Genomic DNA, 17,165 nt, shown 5'->3' with positions numbered 1-17,165 from the left:
TCAACGCCATGATAGCAAGAATCAAGCTAGAAGGCCATTCACGCCTTGAGGACCCACGGCTACTCACTCTTATTCTCTTAATGCGCACGCATTACAGAATCATGATACTGTCACTTTACTGAAGCATTTGCCCATTGTAATTTGCGATCACTGGCAATCCATACTATTGAGAGCATACTTGAATTAATAGGAAGTTTCATGGACGATTGGTTGAAGGAAATTCACCTTTGGTTAATCATCGCTGAAATAAATTCTCATTCCGAATTCACAATGTCACATCAACATGCTACGTGAGCACAAGAAATAGATTTTCGGCAATTGTATGAGCTTCAGCATATAAACTCTAATCTTTTTCGTAGTGAAAAAAATAATAATGGATAAAAAATAAAGTCATGAAACTATCCTTTGAAAATCCATGCACAAATAAAACTGTAATAGGAGTACAATAAGAATACTAACGAATTATACAGATTATATTAATTTCAAGACAGCAGAGAAGTTCACACTGAGATCTACGTTCCATATTCGTATCCGTACCCACACAATAAATACAAATACGATACCAACACCCATCCATACGACGTGGTATTATACGGAGAGTTCTTAAGAACTAAACGGCGAATCCGATTTCCAGCTGCAATTGGCTTCGTTTCGTGTCGCTCGTTGTGACCCGTGAGACAACTTTGTTACATCGCTAGGGTTTCGCCATATCCGCCAATTTCCCACCTCCATTCTCGTCTTCTTCTTCTTCTTCTTCTTCTTCTCCTCCTCCACGCATTTTTTTTTGGTGTGTATAGAACAGATATCGCAATGTCGTGGGAGGCCATGCTGCCCATGGGCATCATCTCCGCCATGATTTTTGTCATGGGGACGTCTCAGTACGTGGTTCACACGTCCATCTACGGCAAGGTGAAGCGATTTCTCCTCTGGGATTTGTGATTCTCCGGGAGTTTGAGGTTGAGATCTGACGAGATTGAGCAAGGAGGAGTGTTTTTTTTTTTTTTTTTTTTTTTTTTTTTTTTTAATTCGCTGCCTTGAAGCTCTGTGTGATTTTCTAGTTGGTTGACCTAGTTGTAGAATTTGTGGACAGCCAAAGCATCCCAGACATGATGCATGGGACCGGGCGATGGACGAAAGAGATGCTCGATTGAAAGAGGAGTACGAAAAATCTCAGGTTAGGGCTTGTTTTGTTTGTATTTCTGCAGACGATGTTCCTTTGTGAGAGAGTTTCCGGTTGTCATGGATCTTGAGGACTTACCTTCGGGTTCGGTTGGTTCCGAACGAAATCCTTCCCGTATCGAGAACGAATTCATGTGGAAACTTTGTAGGCGAACATTGATGTTGTCCTTAAAGTGAATCTTCCGTCCTTTTGGAAGTGGTGATAGAGAGCGGGCTGGAACTGGGGTTTGGCGTTTTCTGAGCGTGTAGGAATTTTTGGAGAGAGGCTTCACTTGGAAACAAGAATTAACTGTTAATCTCTCTGAACGACCGTAAACATTTCGGTTCTCCTTAGTTATCCGCGGGTGCTAATTTCTGTGACTTGAATATACTTGAAGAATTAGATGAGAATTTATGGAGAGTCGGGAATTTGTGGAAATCATCAAGGGATAGTGCATAGAAATTCGCCGAATGCACTGTGGCTAGACGCGTTTTATATTTGTAAAACCATAAGTCAGGCAATCGATTGACTTCGTCGCCACTTCGTGCAGTCCAACAAGCAGCGCAGCATCTCTTAGCCCGTCTTTGTGCTAGCCATCGAGCTGCTCAAGAATCCGAGCAAAATCGAATCTGAAGTTTCGAAACGCAGAACCAGGAGGCTCCTTGAGAACAGCCTTAGGAAGACGCTTGGGCGGAGTTTTAGGAGGTGTCTGAGGAGCGGCCCTAGGAATAATTCTAGGAGAGCTCATGGGAGAAACCCTTGGAGAAACTTTTGGGGAGCTCCGAATTTTCTCGGACGACAGTACAGGTGTAGCAACAGCCGGAGGAACTGAAGGGATCACTGCATTCCCATAATTTTGTGCTAAGGGGCCAGATCCAGCCGATGACAAATTATTCTTCACCTTCCACACAGTAACACCAGGAAGAGGACTTGCTCTCTTCGCGTGGATAGACCGTTTCTTGTCGATCCATTTATTGAGAGGTGTCGCAAACGGGAATACCATATAATATTTGAGACCGGTAGGACCACGATGGTGCACTACTGACTCATTGCTAGAGACTGGCAGTTCGTCCACTCTGTGCCACGCTATTTCGCTCACTTCCTTCTTCGTTTGAGGAGCAAACATGGTGTCATCCTTCACGCTAGGTATAATATACAGACGCATTCGCTGCTGGCCTATTACGACTTCCAAATGATCCTCTAATCTCAGTTTGGGATGTATATTGTACCCCGTCTCTTCCTGCACTTCCCGCTCCGCACAGACGGAGTCCTCCTCGTCTTTGTTCTTCTTCCCTCGGGGGAAACTCCAGCTAGAGCCCGCTTTCCAACCTTTGACCAACAAGCACCTCTCCAGGGTTTCGTCAAGGATGATCGCGCCCATCACTGGCACTCTCGTCTTGTACGTCGTGAAATCTTTGTAAATGTCGTCAATCTGCGTGATGTAGGGCCGCAGCGCCACACAACTTTGAAACATGAGCGACGTGAATTCCCGCAGCGTCAATGACTTCAACGACATGTTCTGCTCCATTGCATTGTCCTCGTAGAACCAGTGAGCCTGTTCCACGGAGAATAATATCCTCTCGAATGCTTGCAGCTCCTGTTTCGGCATATTAAGCACGAAGCGGCTGCACAAGTCGTCCAGAAGTTCCTGCGACGGCAACAGCGTCCGCTGCGGCGGCCCGCTCCCCGTCCGCACTATCATCGCTGCCATCGCGTTGGAACCGGAATTCCACTCCCCACCCAATCTTCCGACACCCGTCTTCCAGCAACCGCACATACCACTTCTAAAAACAATGCAATTATGGTAACCCAGAAACCAAAACTATTGGGTGTCGATGAAACTGGTTCTTCTTCGCAAATTGGGCCAGAAAGAACGAAACCATCCAGAAACCTGTTCAAGTACGAGAGCATCAGCAGGATGAACGCAATCCAGAAACACCATTCGCGCTCCCGAGACTGAGTCACCCCTGGTTCTCATCCACACCAGGTCCTGCCTCACCTCTGTTCCAAGCCACTCCATGCCCGGAAGCCCAGAGCATCGACAATAAGTTCAGCGTATTGGCCATCCAGGCAGCTTAGCTTCGGGACCCATATCTTGGATATTTTATTTATATTCTTGCGTTTTAGATTGACCGTGTTACTCTAATTTGAAATGCTTTCTTGCTTAGTATAGCTTTACTTGGAGATTATCGCTGTTCGGGGCTCATCGCTGGTTGGAATCTGGCGTGTTATCCCTTGTTCTCTCGTCGCTTTTTAAAAGTTATTTTAATCTGAAAATGTAACTGAAATGTACTCTTCTTTCTTGTTTTGTAGCGATCGTGCCGCAGCTGCCTCTAGATTCATCATGTGCTGAATTGCATTGGATTTTTCGTAATGTGCATCGCATGGCAAGTAGTGCGTCGGGTATAAAAACTTCAAAACAGAATATGCCCTGAAAGCTCGGCTCAGGGTTATGGGTGGCGCTTTAACCTCTGATAATGACCTACAGCCTGGTGGTTCCTATTTCGGAGATTGGAGACTGGAGAGTGGTTACTACTTTCCGATATTGAAGGTTGGAAAGTTTTGAAGCCTTTCCTTCAGTTCTAAATGATAGATTGTCAGTGTGTGACCTGCGCCATGGTCATGGTTCGATTGAGCCTGCAAAACACTGTGTTGAAAGCTTGGATATCAACCTGAAAACAGTGACTAAATCTTCAAATTCTGTATCTCCAAAAGTTGCTTCATTCTCGGTTCTGTAGGTCATGTTAGGTGATGCTATTACAGTGGTTAAGAAAAAGAGATGGGCAGTTATGGTTGTGCAGTATGGTTATGCCGTGGTAGAAGCCCTATGGGCCAGAAGAAAACCCAGTTATGCCGCAGCTGGAGCGGGAGACGTCTTTTCTCTGTTTCACCTTCAGCCTGGCTATGTGATCCACGTCACAACAGGAGGTGGGACACACACTTCCATGTGCTTGTCAGAATGGGATTTCGTCAAGTACTGCTTGATTATGTGTATTGCATTCAAAAGAGAATGCGTATGGAGATTGATTCCATTGATGTAATCAACATGTCAGAACTTTTTTTTTTGTTTGGGCACCATCTCGAGATGAAACCGTTTGTATAGCTTTTCTACTGGTAAAAGACTAAAGACTCAGAATTGTGTCAAGTATTTGAGCTATTCCTAAAGTGAGAAGCTTTAAGAGGTTGGGGTTGTAGGTGTAGAAATTGAAAGCATGGCTAAGTTATGAGCACGAAAATTGTAAAACATGTACAATGACAGCAGCAGAAGTATGTCGCGGCTCCCAGTGGCTAATCGAGTATGGTTGAAAGTTTACAAGGTGAAATGTAGTGAGGAAGCTTCAAGTATATGCAGCAAACACTGTCTGTATGACTATCGAAATTAATACAACATATATTGAATCAATTTTGTATTCAATGCGGACGCTCTCTGACGGAGGAATTCCAAGAAGGCTTTTGGAAATAAAGAACTGTTTACTGACAGCTTGATCATTATTAATATATCGGGGTTCTGTTAGAGAAATAACAGCGATGATCATCTTTAGGTTTCATGGTCTTGCGTTTACTCAGGAATATTAGAGATTAGCACCTATATTTATATCTCACAAGTTGTCATTTCTAGGTTGAAACTTGAATTTTTTTCAATATGGTCCATCGTACTTGATGAGCTTGTGGATGCAGAATTTCGACATGCAGGAAGAAGGTACTGCATTTCAAGCGGGCGTGAGTGGATACGACCAGCAGAAATTGGTCTGACGCAGTGGTAAAACAACTCTACCTGGCGGCTGGTTATCTCGAGTAACAAGCTTTTTCTGTTAAGAACAATTCTCTAGATATTTGATGCGCTTCCATCAATTCCTTGGCTCTTGCTAGCCTTATCAACGTACTCAAAAATAATGTGCAGTTTATTCGCAGACCGAAGGTAGTGGCAGTTTCAGCCTGCGATAAGGTGGTAGATTTCAATGAGAGTAACAGCTTCACCAGGTAAGATTGCATTCATTACAATATCGTTACTCAACTGCACACTTGTGAGAAGCAACGATTTTTAATATAATTGAACCATCATAATCTTTAATGTACCTTTGAGGATCAGCCAACATCTTCTTTTCCATTCCTTCATTGTGTGCATTTGGATGACAATGATACCAATTTTGATCTTAAGGAATAGAGGCATTGCAGATTTGAAATTCCAATCGTGCCACGCTTCTAGCAGCTTGCAAAGAAAACCATTGTGAAATCGTCGGCTTGGGGATTGCGTGAGACGTTGAGGCAGAAGTAAACCAGCTCTTAGACAAAGCCCTTAACTATATATGCTGGTATTTTGCTCACTTTTTGTGGCATCTCTATGGGCGATAAGGACCTCTTAAAATTTTCCCTATGACAACGCGGTTAGGTGTGCTTCAGCAAGGTAAACACTTCAAGAATGAGGACCCAGCTTAAGAACAGATAGAACGCAACCACATCCTATTTTCGTGTAGAAGTAACTTTTACCTGCAGTGATTTTTTTAAATCAAGCTTCATCACCTGTAAATGCAGCTGATTTACAAACGCGGGAATTTTGTGACTACTTCATTCATTGTTGCTCTCCATCGTTCATGATGTATGGTACAGGGAACCAAACTCTCATTCAGCATAAATTCTTTAATTACGTAGTGAATCATGTTATTTATTGTTGTTTGACCATAATTGTGCGGAACAACAAATGGAAATATAACTTGAAATGCTAATGTGGATATTTTCAAATTTGTTGCAGTGTTCAAGCCAACCCATTGGGTTCTCTCAGATAGGACCCTAACAGACCAGAGTTCTGTCGGGCAACAACAACCTAGGAACCATATGACGGTGAGGGGCGATTCAATCAGCTTACGGCTGTTTAATTTCTCCAACCTGTAGGAGCTAAATCTCTTTTCTGAAGATCCATGGAATGATTAATGCGAGAACTTCTCTCGAATTTACTTTGTTACGTACGGCCATTAAATTTATAGTATTAGATTTGTTTATTCCAATACCGTGCAGCTAAATGGTTGATTTGTATCGTGTCCAGGTTTGTGGGAAAAAGCATCGGTCATCAAACAGTAGCTGTCGTTTGAGCGTGCGATGTGCAAATGCCCTTCTTGAGCCGATACATGGTAGGAACTAGTGCTGGCCCAGATCTTGAGCTTGTCCTGTGGTACATGTGATTCGTGACATTAAGGTATCTGAATTGTTAGATTCTAAGGTTTTTTTCGAGATATTAGCTTTTGGTGAGCATTTCTGACCTGGTGCTGCCCTATATCTATTACATCTCTTTCTTGCCTGCGACATCTGTGTTTTTATATTATTTCAAAGTCTGACCACAACAACTATTTCTGTGGAAATTGGCTAATTATCAAAAATGCGAGGATTTTATCGGATCACTACGACTTTTTCTTATGTGAAAGTTGACTGGCGAAAATTTCAGATGGAAATTTGCACTGTTGCTGTTGGTGTGCCCAGGTGAGTAAGTAATCTCGTCGTTCTTTTTTATCACGTTCTACAGATAACACCTGCTGCGACAAATCTGTGAAGGCTTTCACGAGCAGCTGCTAGAATTCGAGGATTCAATTTGGTATGATCAGACTATCTATAATCTAGTTGAAATCCATGAGCTGAATTCAGACCAATTAGCGAAGAACTTCAATGAAGTACTACCTGATTCGAACTTTTAGAAATGGGACCGCGGAACAAAATGAAAAACTATCTACATACCAAGCAACCCCAATGCCGTAGAGGAATGCATAGCAGTCATGATGCTTGCTTTACGTCACACGCTGCAGCAACGTCGAAAAAATAGGAGAAGCACCCTTGTCATGACAAATGCAGTGCTGCAAGCCCAGCTAATCCAGAATTTGATTGACGAGCTGCATTAACTCATCAGGTACACAACCCCCAGAAGAACCTCTCGGAGATAAAGCCTTTCAATTGTTGGGTCCAAGGCTTGTAAGTGTTCTCTCAATTCTCGAGCGTCGTCAAGACATTCTTCCTAGAAAGGGTCTTGAAAAGTTTCGACCTCGTGAACTTTTAGCTTTACGTGCATATTAGACTCAATAGAAGTGTTCCGCAAGGATTATACGATTAACATGGCGTGGTATACTCTTGAGCGCTGAAATGACACAAGTTGTGATACCTTGTCTTTACTCACCGGGCGCGGTATTGTAAACATCATGCAACTTTCAGTAACATGACAGTTTCTGTTGTCAACACTTGAAGTCACGAGCATTCATGACACGTTTACCCTTGCTTTCGTGTCCAAGATAACCTTCGATAATTTGCAATGTCGACACTGACCATATGAATGCAACCATAGCTGACAGAATAACCACCACACACAGAACACCCCCCGAAATTCCAATTCCAGAGAGCACGCAATTTGTGTGCCGGTAGCCTTCGTGGAATTTGTTGCAGGAGTTGGTGCAAAGGCGACGCAGCACCTCTGGATTACGCCATTGTGATGGAACCAGGAAGCAGCGTGGCCCACAAACTCTAATACCTCCGACTTCAAAGTCCGAATCCACGCGGACGTCGAGGCCCACCGTGAGGTTCTTCGATAGTTCTTAAAATAGCATCCGGGCGCGCTTTTAATTCCGGACCGCGTCGCAGACACCAGTTAATCTAAATCGCCGCGGTTTCATGCACCGTCCTGGACAGTGTCATGACCGCACATGACGCGCTTGTTCATCACTCTCTCAACATCTCCGCTCAAGGCCGCTTTCGCCCTTTGTAAACCAATATAAGCTGCCGTAGCTCGGGTTCTCCACATTATTGAGCAACGAGTTTGAGGAGAAATTAAGCGGAGCAAGCGGGAACAGGTCGCGCTCGAAGTTACTTCTGTGCGGAAAGGGAGCCCGTGGTGCAAATTACAATCCCTTGGTTAAACTCGCGCGCAGTAGGACTTCGGTAAGAGTCTTCTCGTGAGTTGATCGGAAAACTGTGAAGTGCTTGCAGTGTGGAATTTACAGCAGTCATGGGAGACCAAGTGCACCCCGGATCGCCATCGATCCCTCCTCCGGCTACATACGCTAAACCTCGCCATCGTGGACGTCGCGGCGGGATTGCTAGCTGCTGCTGCTGCTTGTTATCCACCTTCTGTTCGTTGTTGTTTGTGTTACTACTTCTAGCAGGGATTACGATTTTGGTACTCTGGTTGGTGCTGAAGCCCATCCACTTGCCCAAATATAGCCTCGACAACGTTGATTTTCGTAGCTTCAGTGTGGGACAGAACAGCACTCTTAATGCCGATATCCTCTACACTATCACGGCTAACAATCCCAACAAGAAGATCGGCATCAAATACGACAACATCGACATACAATCCTCGTATGACGGGCAAGTCTTCGGGCGCAGCACCATCCCCGGCTTCTACCAAGGTCACCAGAACATCACGACCATCACGTCTGAAGTCCTCGTCAATGACTACGCGCTTACTTCAACCTCCGCAACTACTCTTGCCTCACAGATCCAGAGCAACAGCGTCCCGCTCCACTTCCGCGCAAACGCCAAAGTCCATGTCAAGATTGGAAGTTACACGTCCCCGGGATTCAAGGTCCGTGTAGACTGCGACGTGACGATGGGGGTGAACCCCGTCTTGCTCAAGAGCAAATCCTGCAAGTTGAAGCGCCGAAGTTAGAGCTCTCGCATTTCCTCATGTAGAAACTAGCCTAGGTTTTCTGATTATTTACTTACTGATTAGAGTTGAGAACAGTTCAATTGATTTCATGTATATATCTATGCAGTGACTGTTGCTCGCTTTCTTTGAATGCCACAACGATTTTTTGAATAAAGACTACCAAGCAAGAAGGTTGATAAACGATGCGTTTAGAGAAATATGCATACTCATTTTTTTTTAGTGATGGTGCTGTGTGTCAAATCTGTCAAATCTGTACGGTTCTAGATGGCAGTTAGCAGCTCGCCTCATATGTTCAAATGTCTGCGTCACTGTTCATATATCATGCAAATAGAAGACAGATAGCACTGCAAGCTTCAAGGTATGTACTCTGAGTTGGTGAAACAGTTGCGTAAGAGCTCGTCTGTTGCACGAAGCTGCTTTGGTGAGCAAGCACCGTCAATATGATGTGGATCACGATTTGGAAACCAAGATTAAAATATATATATATATATATATATATATAACAAATTGATTATAAATAAACATATAAATTGATTAACAAATTGACTAATATATATATATATATATATAAACAAATATATATAATAAACAGATTGATTAACACGTACACATCCGCACTGCTACTTGTGTGAGTTGAGTTCAGTGTCAGAGCGGAGAAAAGAAGGGACGTAATAAGTCCTTCGCCCCCAACAAATAGCACCTATCAGCACCTAGGAGATGTGGGGCAACAATGGTCGGCACAACCTTAATCTGTGTAGTTCAATTCTTCACAGATCGATGAACAAGAAATTTACGTTGATGTGATGTAGAACTAAATTACTCAATTTGCTCGTTCAAATATAAATCCTGACCGTAGCTCGATACATCGTCGAGGTTCACAGCCTTCAATCACCTGTACGCAACACACCATCTAATCAGCACAACGATCCCAGTACAGCGTCCAGGTTCAAATAAATAGGATGAAAGGTGGTAAGTGGCATGCAAGCCGTATTCACACTTTCAAAGACGTAATTTGTGCAGCCGAAATTAAGACTGCCGATCACCGACGAATGCCCGAACTAACCAAGAAAGCATAGACATTCTCAAGTTAAGTGTCCAAACCATGCAAAACATACTGAGAATTAGTGAAACGGTACATGCTAGTTAGAAAGATAAGTGATTTCAGATGTGCAATGCCAAAAGAAAAAGAGCGCGACAAGCAATTGCCTTCTATAGCAACTCAACAGTACTAGGCTCGGATCACCTAGAATAGTCTCATCCAGTTTTAACACCCGATGAAGTGTAAAGGCTAATCGAAAGCTGGAAATAAATGGTTACCTACAGTAGACACTGTAAACGAAGACGTTGAATGATAACGATAACAATCTTAGACGGGCTTATTCGCAACAAAGGTGTATACAAATTTTAGGGTAGAGGTTCTACGAGAAATTGAGCGACCAAATTAACTGGGCATTAGACAAGAAAATCATAAAAGCGCGCTTGAAAACTCATGGTCCATGCTTGATGACTTCCAGCTCGTCGGACAATTTAGTGCCAACACAGATATAAAATGACAACTCTGAAAATTTCGAGTTCACTATTTAAGGCTGCACCTCAGTCGTGGAGAATTGAGCGAAAAGTTCAAAAGATGAATCGGGCATACCTGTATTCTTCGCTGCGCTGCAAAAACCTCGACGAGGCAGAGCTCAAAAAAAAACAAGGACATCCCGGATCCTTTCAACTTTGGCGCTCCAATAATGACTCGATCATCCATTTGAGGGCTTATTCCTCGCGATTCGTAACCAGTCCAACCAACAGCCACGTGTAGGTGCTCTATAAATCAAACGGATGTGGCCACTTTACATTGAGATCACGAACTCCGTAAATGTCAACTTCGTGATACTGAAGTAGAACCGGCTTAAAGTGGTGCATGTTCAAAACATTTGATCATTCCCAATCCCCGTCAAAATACCCCGCATCCTTCATCTCCGAGTAATACGCATCTTCCATCTGCACATCTTCTTCTCCCAAAAACTCCGAAAGGAAAGTCGAGTACAGGAGAGGCGGATACAGGGCGTAGTATGCGAAGCTGGCAAACCCATAGACGCAGTATCCAAAACTGGCACCAATTCCCAATAGCAAACTCCCAAAGCCTTCAATTCCATTCAAGGCAAACAGGACAGTGACGTAGCGGTAGAAAGATGGACGAGCTGGTAGTCGATCTCTCCATCGTGTGTATGGCAGAGCCAAGATGATAACATAAACTGCAGAAAAGAAAAGGTTCTGCAACAACCAGAAGCCCCACTTGTTCCAATCTCCAGCATCTTCTTGTTTGGTGAAAAGTGGAATCCCAAGGCCAAATATGTACACAGCTTTCACTATGGCATCGACCGTGGCGAAAATTCCCGAAAACAAGAGGGTGCGAAGAAGCGCATCCCAACCACTGATGAGGTAACCTTGAGACATAAACACGACCACGCTCACTTCGAGAAGAACCAAGCCAAACCTCGTCAGGAGAGACATAATGTTCCATGCTGTTTCTTGATCATGATTTTTTGCTTGTTGTATCTCTAGGAGACACCAACAAATATTGAGCACGCAAATGACCCAAAGAAATGCATAGTAAGCTGCCATTATGTGCGACTGACTATGTAAAAGCTTCCTAACACTAGAACGTAGATGCGCGAGAAGAAATAGCAGAAACAGCAATGCAGGGAGCGCCATGACCACATTGTACAGCAACCCGGTAAACCCATTTGTCGCTGGAGGGCTTATCAGTCGCAAACAAACAGGAAGATCCTGTTCAGGATTGTCACCGGGGCTAAGAGGAAATGATGGCGCATCATATACCAAGCCCGCCATAGCTTCTATTCTTCAAATTTCAAATTCCTTTACAGCTAAAAACCAGCTCCCACGTATCCAACCCCTTGCCAAATCCGTTAATACCGCCGAGGATCGTTGGTTACAGCAATGCCCCGCCACATCCGATGAAAGTCTCACGCCGACAAGAACCACGCCCAAGTTAACCGCCGACAACCAAACTATAACATCTCTCGCAATCTCCTACTCTAATCACTCGAACAACATCAAAAACAACCCAAAGATACAGTCGCCCGAAGAGCTGCACGGGTACAGATCCGCAGTTATCGAAGCATCACACCCTACAAAAATTCAATCGAAACCGGAGCAATCGACTGAGCCCTCAAACCCTAATAGCTCCAGGAACAAAAACTCTCGTAGACTGGAATAGTTCTCATCTCACGATCTATCTGAAGCGGATCAAATGGAATAGACGTAGATTTTGAAAAAATACGACAGCACGCACCGGACAGAACGAAGGATTCAAGTGAAGCAACACAATTGAGTATCCCAACTGACCTGAACATCGAGCAGCTTTGAGGTTCAAGCAGCGATGTGGCTGAATGCCCGCCTTTGACGTGCTCCGTCCTCGTTCTCCGTCCATCCTCTCCGTCCTCGTTCTCCGTCCACCCTCTCCGTCCTCGTTCTCCGTCCACCCTCCCCCTTCACCATCTACGTTCTCAGTCACGGTTTTTTTTAATATCATATGATATACACCTTCCTGATGGCAGCATTGATTTCAAAGGATATAAGCACTTATATCAAAATACCCACCTCTTATATCAAAAGATATTTGCAAAATTTTGAGTACCTGATCGTTTAGAATAAAAAACATAATATGAGGAGGGGTACAGCAAAGCATATCAACAACATTCTACAGGTGATATAAGTTGGTCTCTTAGATTGGCAAGGGCTTATATTAAATATGGACCAGTGTTGATATTACAGTTGATCTGAAAAGATATAAGAGCTTATATGGTTTTGGGATTTTTAAGTTTGTCCCCCTTACTGTTTACTTTTAAAAAAAATTATTTTTAGGAATATCTTTGGAGTGACAAGGATTCTTTTGTAGACTCTTGTTTATGCGTTCAGGGTTTCCAATCTCTTTTTTCTACCACTTCTAAATCATAATGTCAAGAACTTTTTAGCTTTTTCAATTAAGTTTTTCAATTAAGCCAATTTTCGAATATATAAGTATACATTTAATTCATCACTTTAATTAGTTATAAAGACATAAACGGCTCTCCTCTATGTACATTAAAGAAACTCAAACAGATTAAATGGTCTTGCAAAGTTTTAGACTTCTTTAAATATATTGTAGCTAATAATAAAAAGTAAATACCAAACACTTAGGATGGCATTTACATTGGAGGTGGTCCTCTTTCTATATGCTTTAATAATATAGTATTTAAGAAATAACAAGATGTTGTGATAGATGTGCTTAATTTACTAGTAAAGTCTTCAACAAATTTATAAATTAACGAAATTGCTATGTTTTACAAAAAAAACATTTGAGTCCCTTAAACAACAAATACTATTGGCAACATTATGTCCACTTATTATTGCTACATCCAACACTCTTTTCTGATTAAAACTTTATGCAGTGTAATAAACAAGAGATGAGTAGAAAATCTTGTTTGTATTATGTCCCTCTAAAAATTGATTCACCTTTGCTTTAAAATCTACAATAATAATTAAAAGTGCTTATGCATTCAAATATTTACATTTATATGTTGATAATCACACCTGAATTTATATTTTATTCAATTAAAAAGGTATTACATTTGTCATCATTTTTTTATGATTTTGATTCACTCGGAATCTATATATATATATATATATATATATGTTTATTGAAATACTTATTCTTTACAACAATTATTTTCATATATCTCATCAAATTATCAACTCTCCTAAAAAAAAATGGGTAAGGTTGATATAGTAGTAAGAAGAGTTTGGATGTATGATATATAAAATAGCTGAAAAAAATACTAGTGATGCTACTATAAGAATCCGCTTATTAAAAAAAAGAAAAAAACTATTTATCTTCTTCTTCTCCTCTTTGTATAAGTGAGATAGCCATATAAATAAAACTCTCTTGTGTGTGTTTTACATGTGTGTGCACATTACTTCTAACTACTCTTATCTCTCTCTAAAACATTCTTAACAAATTCAAAGCAACTCGCAGCTCATAGCAAATTCCAAGGTTGTCTAAGGAGGAAACTTAAGTATTCAATTTAAAAATGCAGATCACAGTACAACAATCAGTGCTTCAACGCCATGATAGCAAGAATCAAGCTAGAAGGCCATTCACGCCTTGAGGACCCACGGCTACTCACTCTTATTCTCTTAATGCGCACGCATTACAGAATCATGATACTGTCACTTTACTGAAGCATTTGCCCATTGTAATTTGCGATCACTGGCAATCCATACTATTGAGAGCATACTTGAATTAATAGGAAGTTTCATGGACGATTGGTTGAAGGAAATTCACCTTTGGTTAATCATCGCTGAAATAAATTCTCATTCCGAATTTTTGAAGCACCTTCTATTGAGCAACAGAGATCTCAAACTCGATATGTACCATCTGGTGTTTCCTTCTGTGCAGGTGCATCCTTGTGGTCAGTATCGCAAGAATTCGGTGATCAGCATTTTGGAGGCTGAACATAAGACCGGTCCCCTCTTTCGTATCCTCGTAGAATTTCACAGCATTAGGTCACCTGTACCATAACCTGTGTAACCAATTAATAGGTTGTGTCACCATCGCGTGATATATTATCCTGTGTTTCTCCAGAACCTGTGATATTTCTGTTTGTAGTTTAATATCTTTAGCAAAGCCGAAATGAAGCTCCTTTACTATTGGAAATTAAATAACAGCTGTGCACCGCTTGGATCGGTTAGTTTCAGGACTTCTCATCTTAGCACGGAATTCTCGTACAGCAGATTTTTTTCGGCAAGAGGTATGACCACATCTTTCCGTAATTTTATGTTAGTTGTCACTTATTTTATTCCGTCACATGGTTGCATTTGCTTCTCTCCAAGACTCATGTTGTGTTTTCTTTGTTCCCTTAAGTTTGTAAACCTATTTCTTCATCACGTCATGCAAGGATGTTTGAAATTGGCAGATTGAAGCTGGAGTTGTTCAGAAGCAATATGTGGCTAAGGTGAAGGGCGTTTTCCCAGCAGAGGAGGTACATTGTATTCTGTAATTGTAGTCCTTCTACTTTGACGAGCAACCTTGCTGTTTATGGGTTGGAAGATCATGAATGTCCTACAGAGGCAAGAAATCGTTTCATATCTAAGTACCTTGATGATGTGTTTGTTGCACAGGTGGAGCTGAATGCTGCAGTGATCTATGATCCTCGTGAAGGCAGAAGTTCTGTGGAGGTACAAAACAACCTTGAAGTGTTTGTAAACATTATTAGTCTTGTTATCTTGATCTTTAAAGCAATGCTATGCGATTTTTACTCGATTCTTCCTTCACTCTCTCAACTTGTGTAGATTTTTGGTCGAACCAATACTACAGTTTTTACTGCCAAATGACATGAGCGTTTATCAGGAAATCTTTGAATACTGCCTGAATAACTTTCAGCACATTAAACGAGACATCTTGGATGTTGATTTCCAATATGTTTGTATATAGTTTGTCGTGTATCTTTCGAATTGTATCATAGATTTAGATTTGTCAAGTTTTAGTCCATTCCGAATTCTGCATTTTTACTTTGTACGCTGTAATTGGATCGCCAGGTTCGAGCCCGTCCTGCAAAAGAGATCGCAGTTGAGATTGAATCAACTCTTAAAGGAGCTTCAAAAAGGACCCCAGAAAGTGATGCTAAAAGCAAGGAATCATGTACAAAATTTCGGAGGTTGAGTACCGATGGTGTTGACAGTATCGTACAGTGCATGCCCTTAACAGGTCGCACACACCAGGTGACATTCATTCGTTACTTGCAGTACTTTAAGTCCATGTGTTCAAGATGATGGTGCCAAGTTTCTCACTTATGAAAACTAAGTCAACATGCAGCATACTCTCCAATCAATTCTTGAGAGTAAAAAATAATTAGTCTCATAATTAATAATAGTGCTTTCTTCTGCAGATTAGGGTACACTTACAATATTTGGGCTTTCCAATAGCAAATGATGATCTCTACCTGCACTCCAACGTCACCAAGCGTTCCAAGGCAAATACGACAGCAGACAGAGCTGCTAAAATTCCGGAGGTTCCAGAAACCATATCAGAAGTTAAAGACAGCTCCATTGCTGTTCTTTCTACTGTTTCTGTAGACGTGAATTACAGCGATGAGAGATTAGATTCAAGCAATGTGACTGCTCCGAGTGTTGCTGTCACAAACACCAAACAGGGTGATAATACTCGTGAGGCAGAACGAGAGAAACTTCAGGAGCATAGCAAGAATGCTGAAATTATCGACCGTCGATCAAGTGAGGATGCGGAAAACGCGTGCTCCAATGGTGGTGATCTATTAGAGCCAGGTGTATCACTGTCAATAGAAGCTAATGAAGTTCCTGAACTGCAAAAGGAGCGTTCCCAATTTGTTTCTAAGAGTATAAATCCAAACTTCATGGTCGATCCTCTGTGTACCCACTGCCCCAACATGGCACCTACAGGGTGCGTACTATCTTTGACCTGTATTTCTGGATGGGCTACATTTTTAAGAGTTTGCAAGTCTTCATATCGATTTTCATCTCAACCACCTGAATAGGCTCGAATATTGGCTGCTTGATGAGCTTAGACATGAACTTAGTGTGTAATTTGAGATCTTGTCATGATGCTATTCATTCGTAAATTACCTATGTTTGAGTGCTTTTTGAACAATTATTGTGGGGTCAGAGAGGCTGAAAAGTAAGTGGGGGTTGCAGGTATACTGGTGACGACGAAGGACTGTGGTTGCACTGCATCCGCTACTCAGGCAGCAATTGGACCTATGAATGTCCTCTACCCGAATGGGCTCTGTGATAAGGGCTCAGTTTTCTATTATAGGAAGCGCCAAGAATATTCACTCTTAGATATTATGAAATTTGTTCCATGGTGGGAGCAGGACTCTCAACTAGAAGAATTTTGTAGATAAAACCCTTCCATCCAGAATCTGATTAACCTCTTTCATCAAGGTTATAACTGTCCCATTCTAGTTTTTATTTGCTTAATGTGTAAAGTATTCTGCATTTAATTAGTTACATTCCAATTCTAAACTCTGCCGTCTCTTAATATAAATCCAGATGTGCAGTTCAACCTTGATTAGGTGAAATAAATCTGAAGCAAACAGGGAATTCAAACTATGAGGTTTAAATGGCTTTAAAGTGTATTAAGTGTGCAGTGTGATTCAGGTATTGCTACAGTTTGAAATAGACCAATACCTATAGTGCCTTCAATTGTGTTGAGAGCATTAAATACAGTTTGAAATTGACCAATACCTATAGTCCCTTCAATAATGTTGAGAGCATTAAATGTAGCCTGCGCTCTCCATGCTATTTACTGTAGTCTATAGTAAATACCATAGCTATAGT

The 17,165-nt window shown here is 41.8% G+C and overlaps 6 protein-coding genes across 16 annotated transcripts; 4 read left to right on the top strand and 2 right to left on the bottom strand.

The window, feature by feature from the left end:
- Window positions 1-650: 650 nt before the first annotated feature.
- Window positions 651-2,355, top strand: LOC149988218 (NADH dehydrogenase [ubiquinone] 1 alpha subcomplex subunit 1-like). The gene is made up of 3 exons (XM_090253500.1): window positions 651-909; window positions 1,091-1,174; window positions 1,710-2,355. Exons 1-3 carry the CDS (start codon window positions 811-813, stop codon window positions 1,734-1,736), a joined length of 210 nt encoding a protein of 69 aa, XP_090109626.1. The 5' UTR covers window positions 651-810; the 3' UTR covers window positions 1,737-2,355.
- LOC149988217 (mRNA-decapping enzyme subunit 2-like) lies at window positions 991-3,153 on the bottom strand. The gene has a single exon (XM_090253490.1). It carries the CDS (start codon window positions 2,934-2,936, stop codon window positions 1,749-1,751), a length of 1,188 nt encoding a protein of 395 aa, XP_090109616.1. The 5' UTR covers window positions 2,937-3,153; the 3' UTR covers window positions 991-1,748.
- A 29-nt stretch (window positions 3,154-3,182) lies between these two features.
- Window positions 3,183-8,981, top strand: LOC141044415 (uncharacterized). 9 transcript variants are annotated; one of them, XR_016505022.1, is made up of 6 exons: window positions 3,183-3,710; window positions 3,961-4,087; window positions 4,838-4,919; window positions 5,072-5,140; window positions 5,325-5,998; window positions 6,201-8,981. XR_016505022.1 is itself a non-coding variant. In XM_090253498.1 (6 exons), exons 3-6 carry the CDS (start codon window positions 5,752-5,754, stop codon window positions 6,633-6,635), a joined length of 282 nt encoding a protein of 93 aa, XP_090109624.1. In that variant the 5' UTR covers window positions 5,072-5,140; window positions 5,336-5,472; window positions 5,693-5,751; the 3' UTR covers window positions 6,636-8,981. The 9 variants fall into 9 exon arrangements, 5 of the variants coding, with proteins under 5 accessions (XP_090109624.1, XP_090109622.1, XP_090109621.1 ...); XR_016505021.1 differs by having other exon boundaries at window positions 3,185-3,710; window positions 5,336-5,998; XR_016505020.1 differs by having other exon boundaries at window positions 3,186-3,710; window positions 5,061-5,140.
- Window positions 6,631-12,202, bottom strand: LOC149988215 (protein CANDIDATE G PROTEIN-COUPLED RECEPTOR 2-like). Of its 3 annotated transcripts, none has more exons than XM_090253493.1 (3): window positions 10,444-12,202; window positions 9,410-9,693; window positions 6,631-9,214 (listed from the first exon to the last, which is right to left on the bottom strand). In XM_090253493.1, the coding sequence occupies exon 1, from the start codon at window positions 11,640-11,642 to the stop codon at window positions 10,728-10,730; it is 915 nt and encodes a 304-aa protein (XP_090109619.1). In that variant the 5' UTR covers window positions 11,643-12,202; the 3' UTR covers window positions 6,631-9,214; window positions 9,410-9,693; window positions 10,444-10,727. The 3 variants fall into 3 exon arrangements, with proteins under 3 accessions (XP_090109619.1, XP_090109618.1, XP_090109617.1); XM_090253492.1 differs by having other exon boundaries at window positions 6,631-9,201; XM_090253491.1 differs by lacking the exon at window positions 6,631-9,214 and having other exon boundaries at window positions 9,344-9,693.
- Window positions 8,139-8,801, top strand: LOC149988216 (NDR1/HIN1-like protein 10). Its single transcript, XM_090253953.1, has one exon. It carries the CDS (start codon window positions 8,139-8,141, stop codon window positions 8,799-8,801), a length of 663 nt encoding a protein of 220 aa, XP_090110079.1.
- A 1,758-nt stretch (window positions 12,203-13,960) lies between the features above and the next one.
- LOC149988214 (RNA pseudouridine synthase 7-like) lies at window positions 13,961-16,937 on the top strand (the record flags this gene model as incomplete). Its single annotated transcript, XM_090253494.1, has 8 exons — window positions 13,961-14,047; window positions 14,251-14,329; window positions 14,520-14,602; window positions 14,768-14,833; window positions 14,973-15,029; window positions 15,390-15,572; window positions 15,740-16,269; window positions 16,521-16,937. Coding segments are annotated over 8 exons (1,182 nt in total), but the record flags the coding sequence as incomplete, so codon positions are not given.
- Between the last annotated feature and the right edge of the window lie 228 nt (window positions 16,938-17,165).

The sequence above is a fragment of the Physcomitrium patens genome, chromosome 10 (assembly GCF_059467195.1).
Source record: "Physcomitrium patens ecotype Gransden chromosome 10, ASM5946719v1, whole genome shotgun sequence".
In the NCBI taxonomy this organism is placed as follows: domain Eukaryota; kingdom Viridiplantae; phylum Streptophyta; class Bryopsida; order Funariales; family Funariaceae; genus Physcomitrium; species Physcomitrium patens.
Note: the sequence above shows the minus strand (reverse complement) of the source record. Positions and strands in the feature narration are given on the sequence as shown.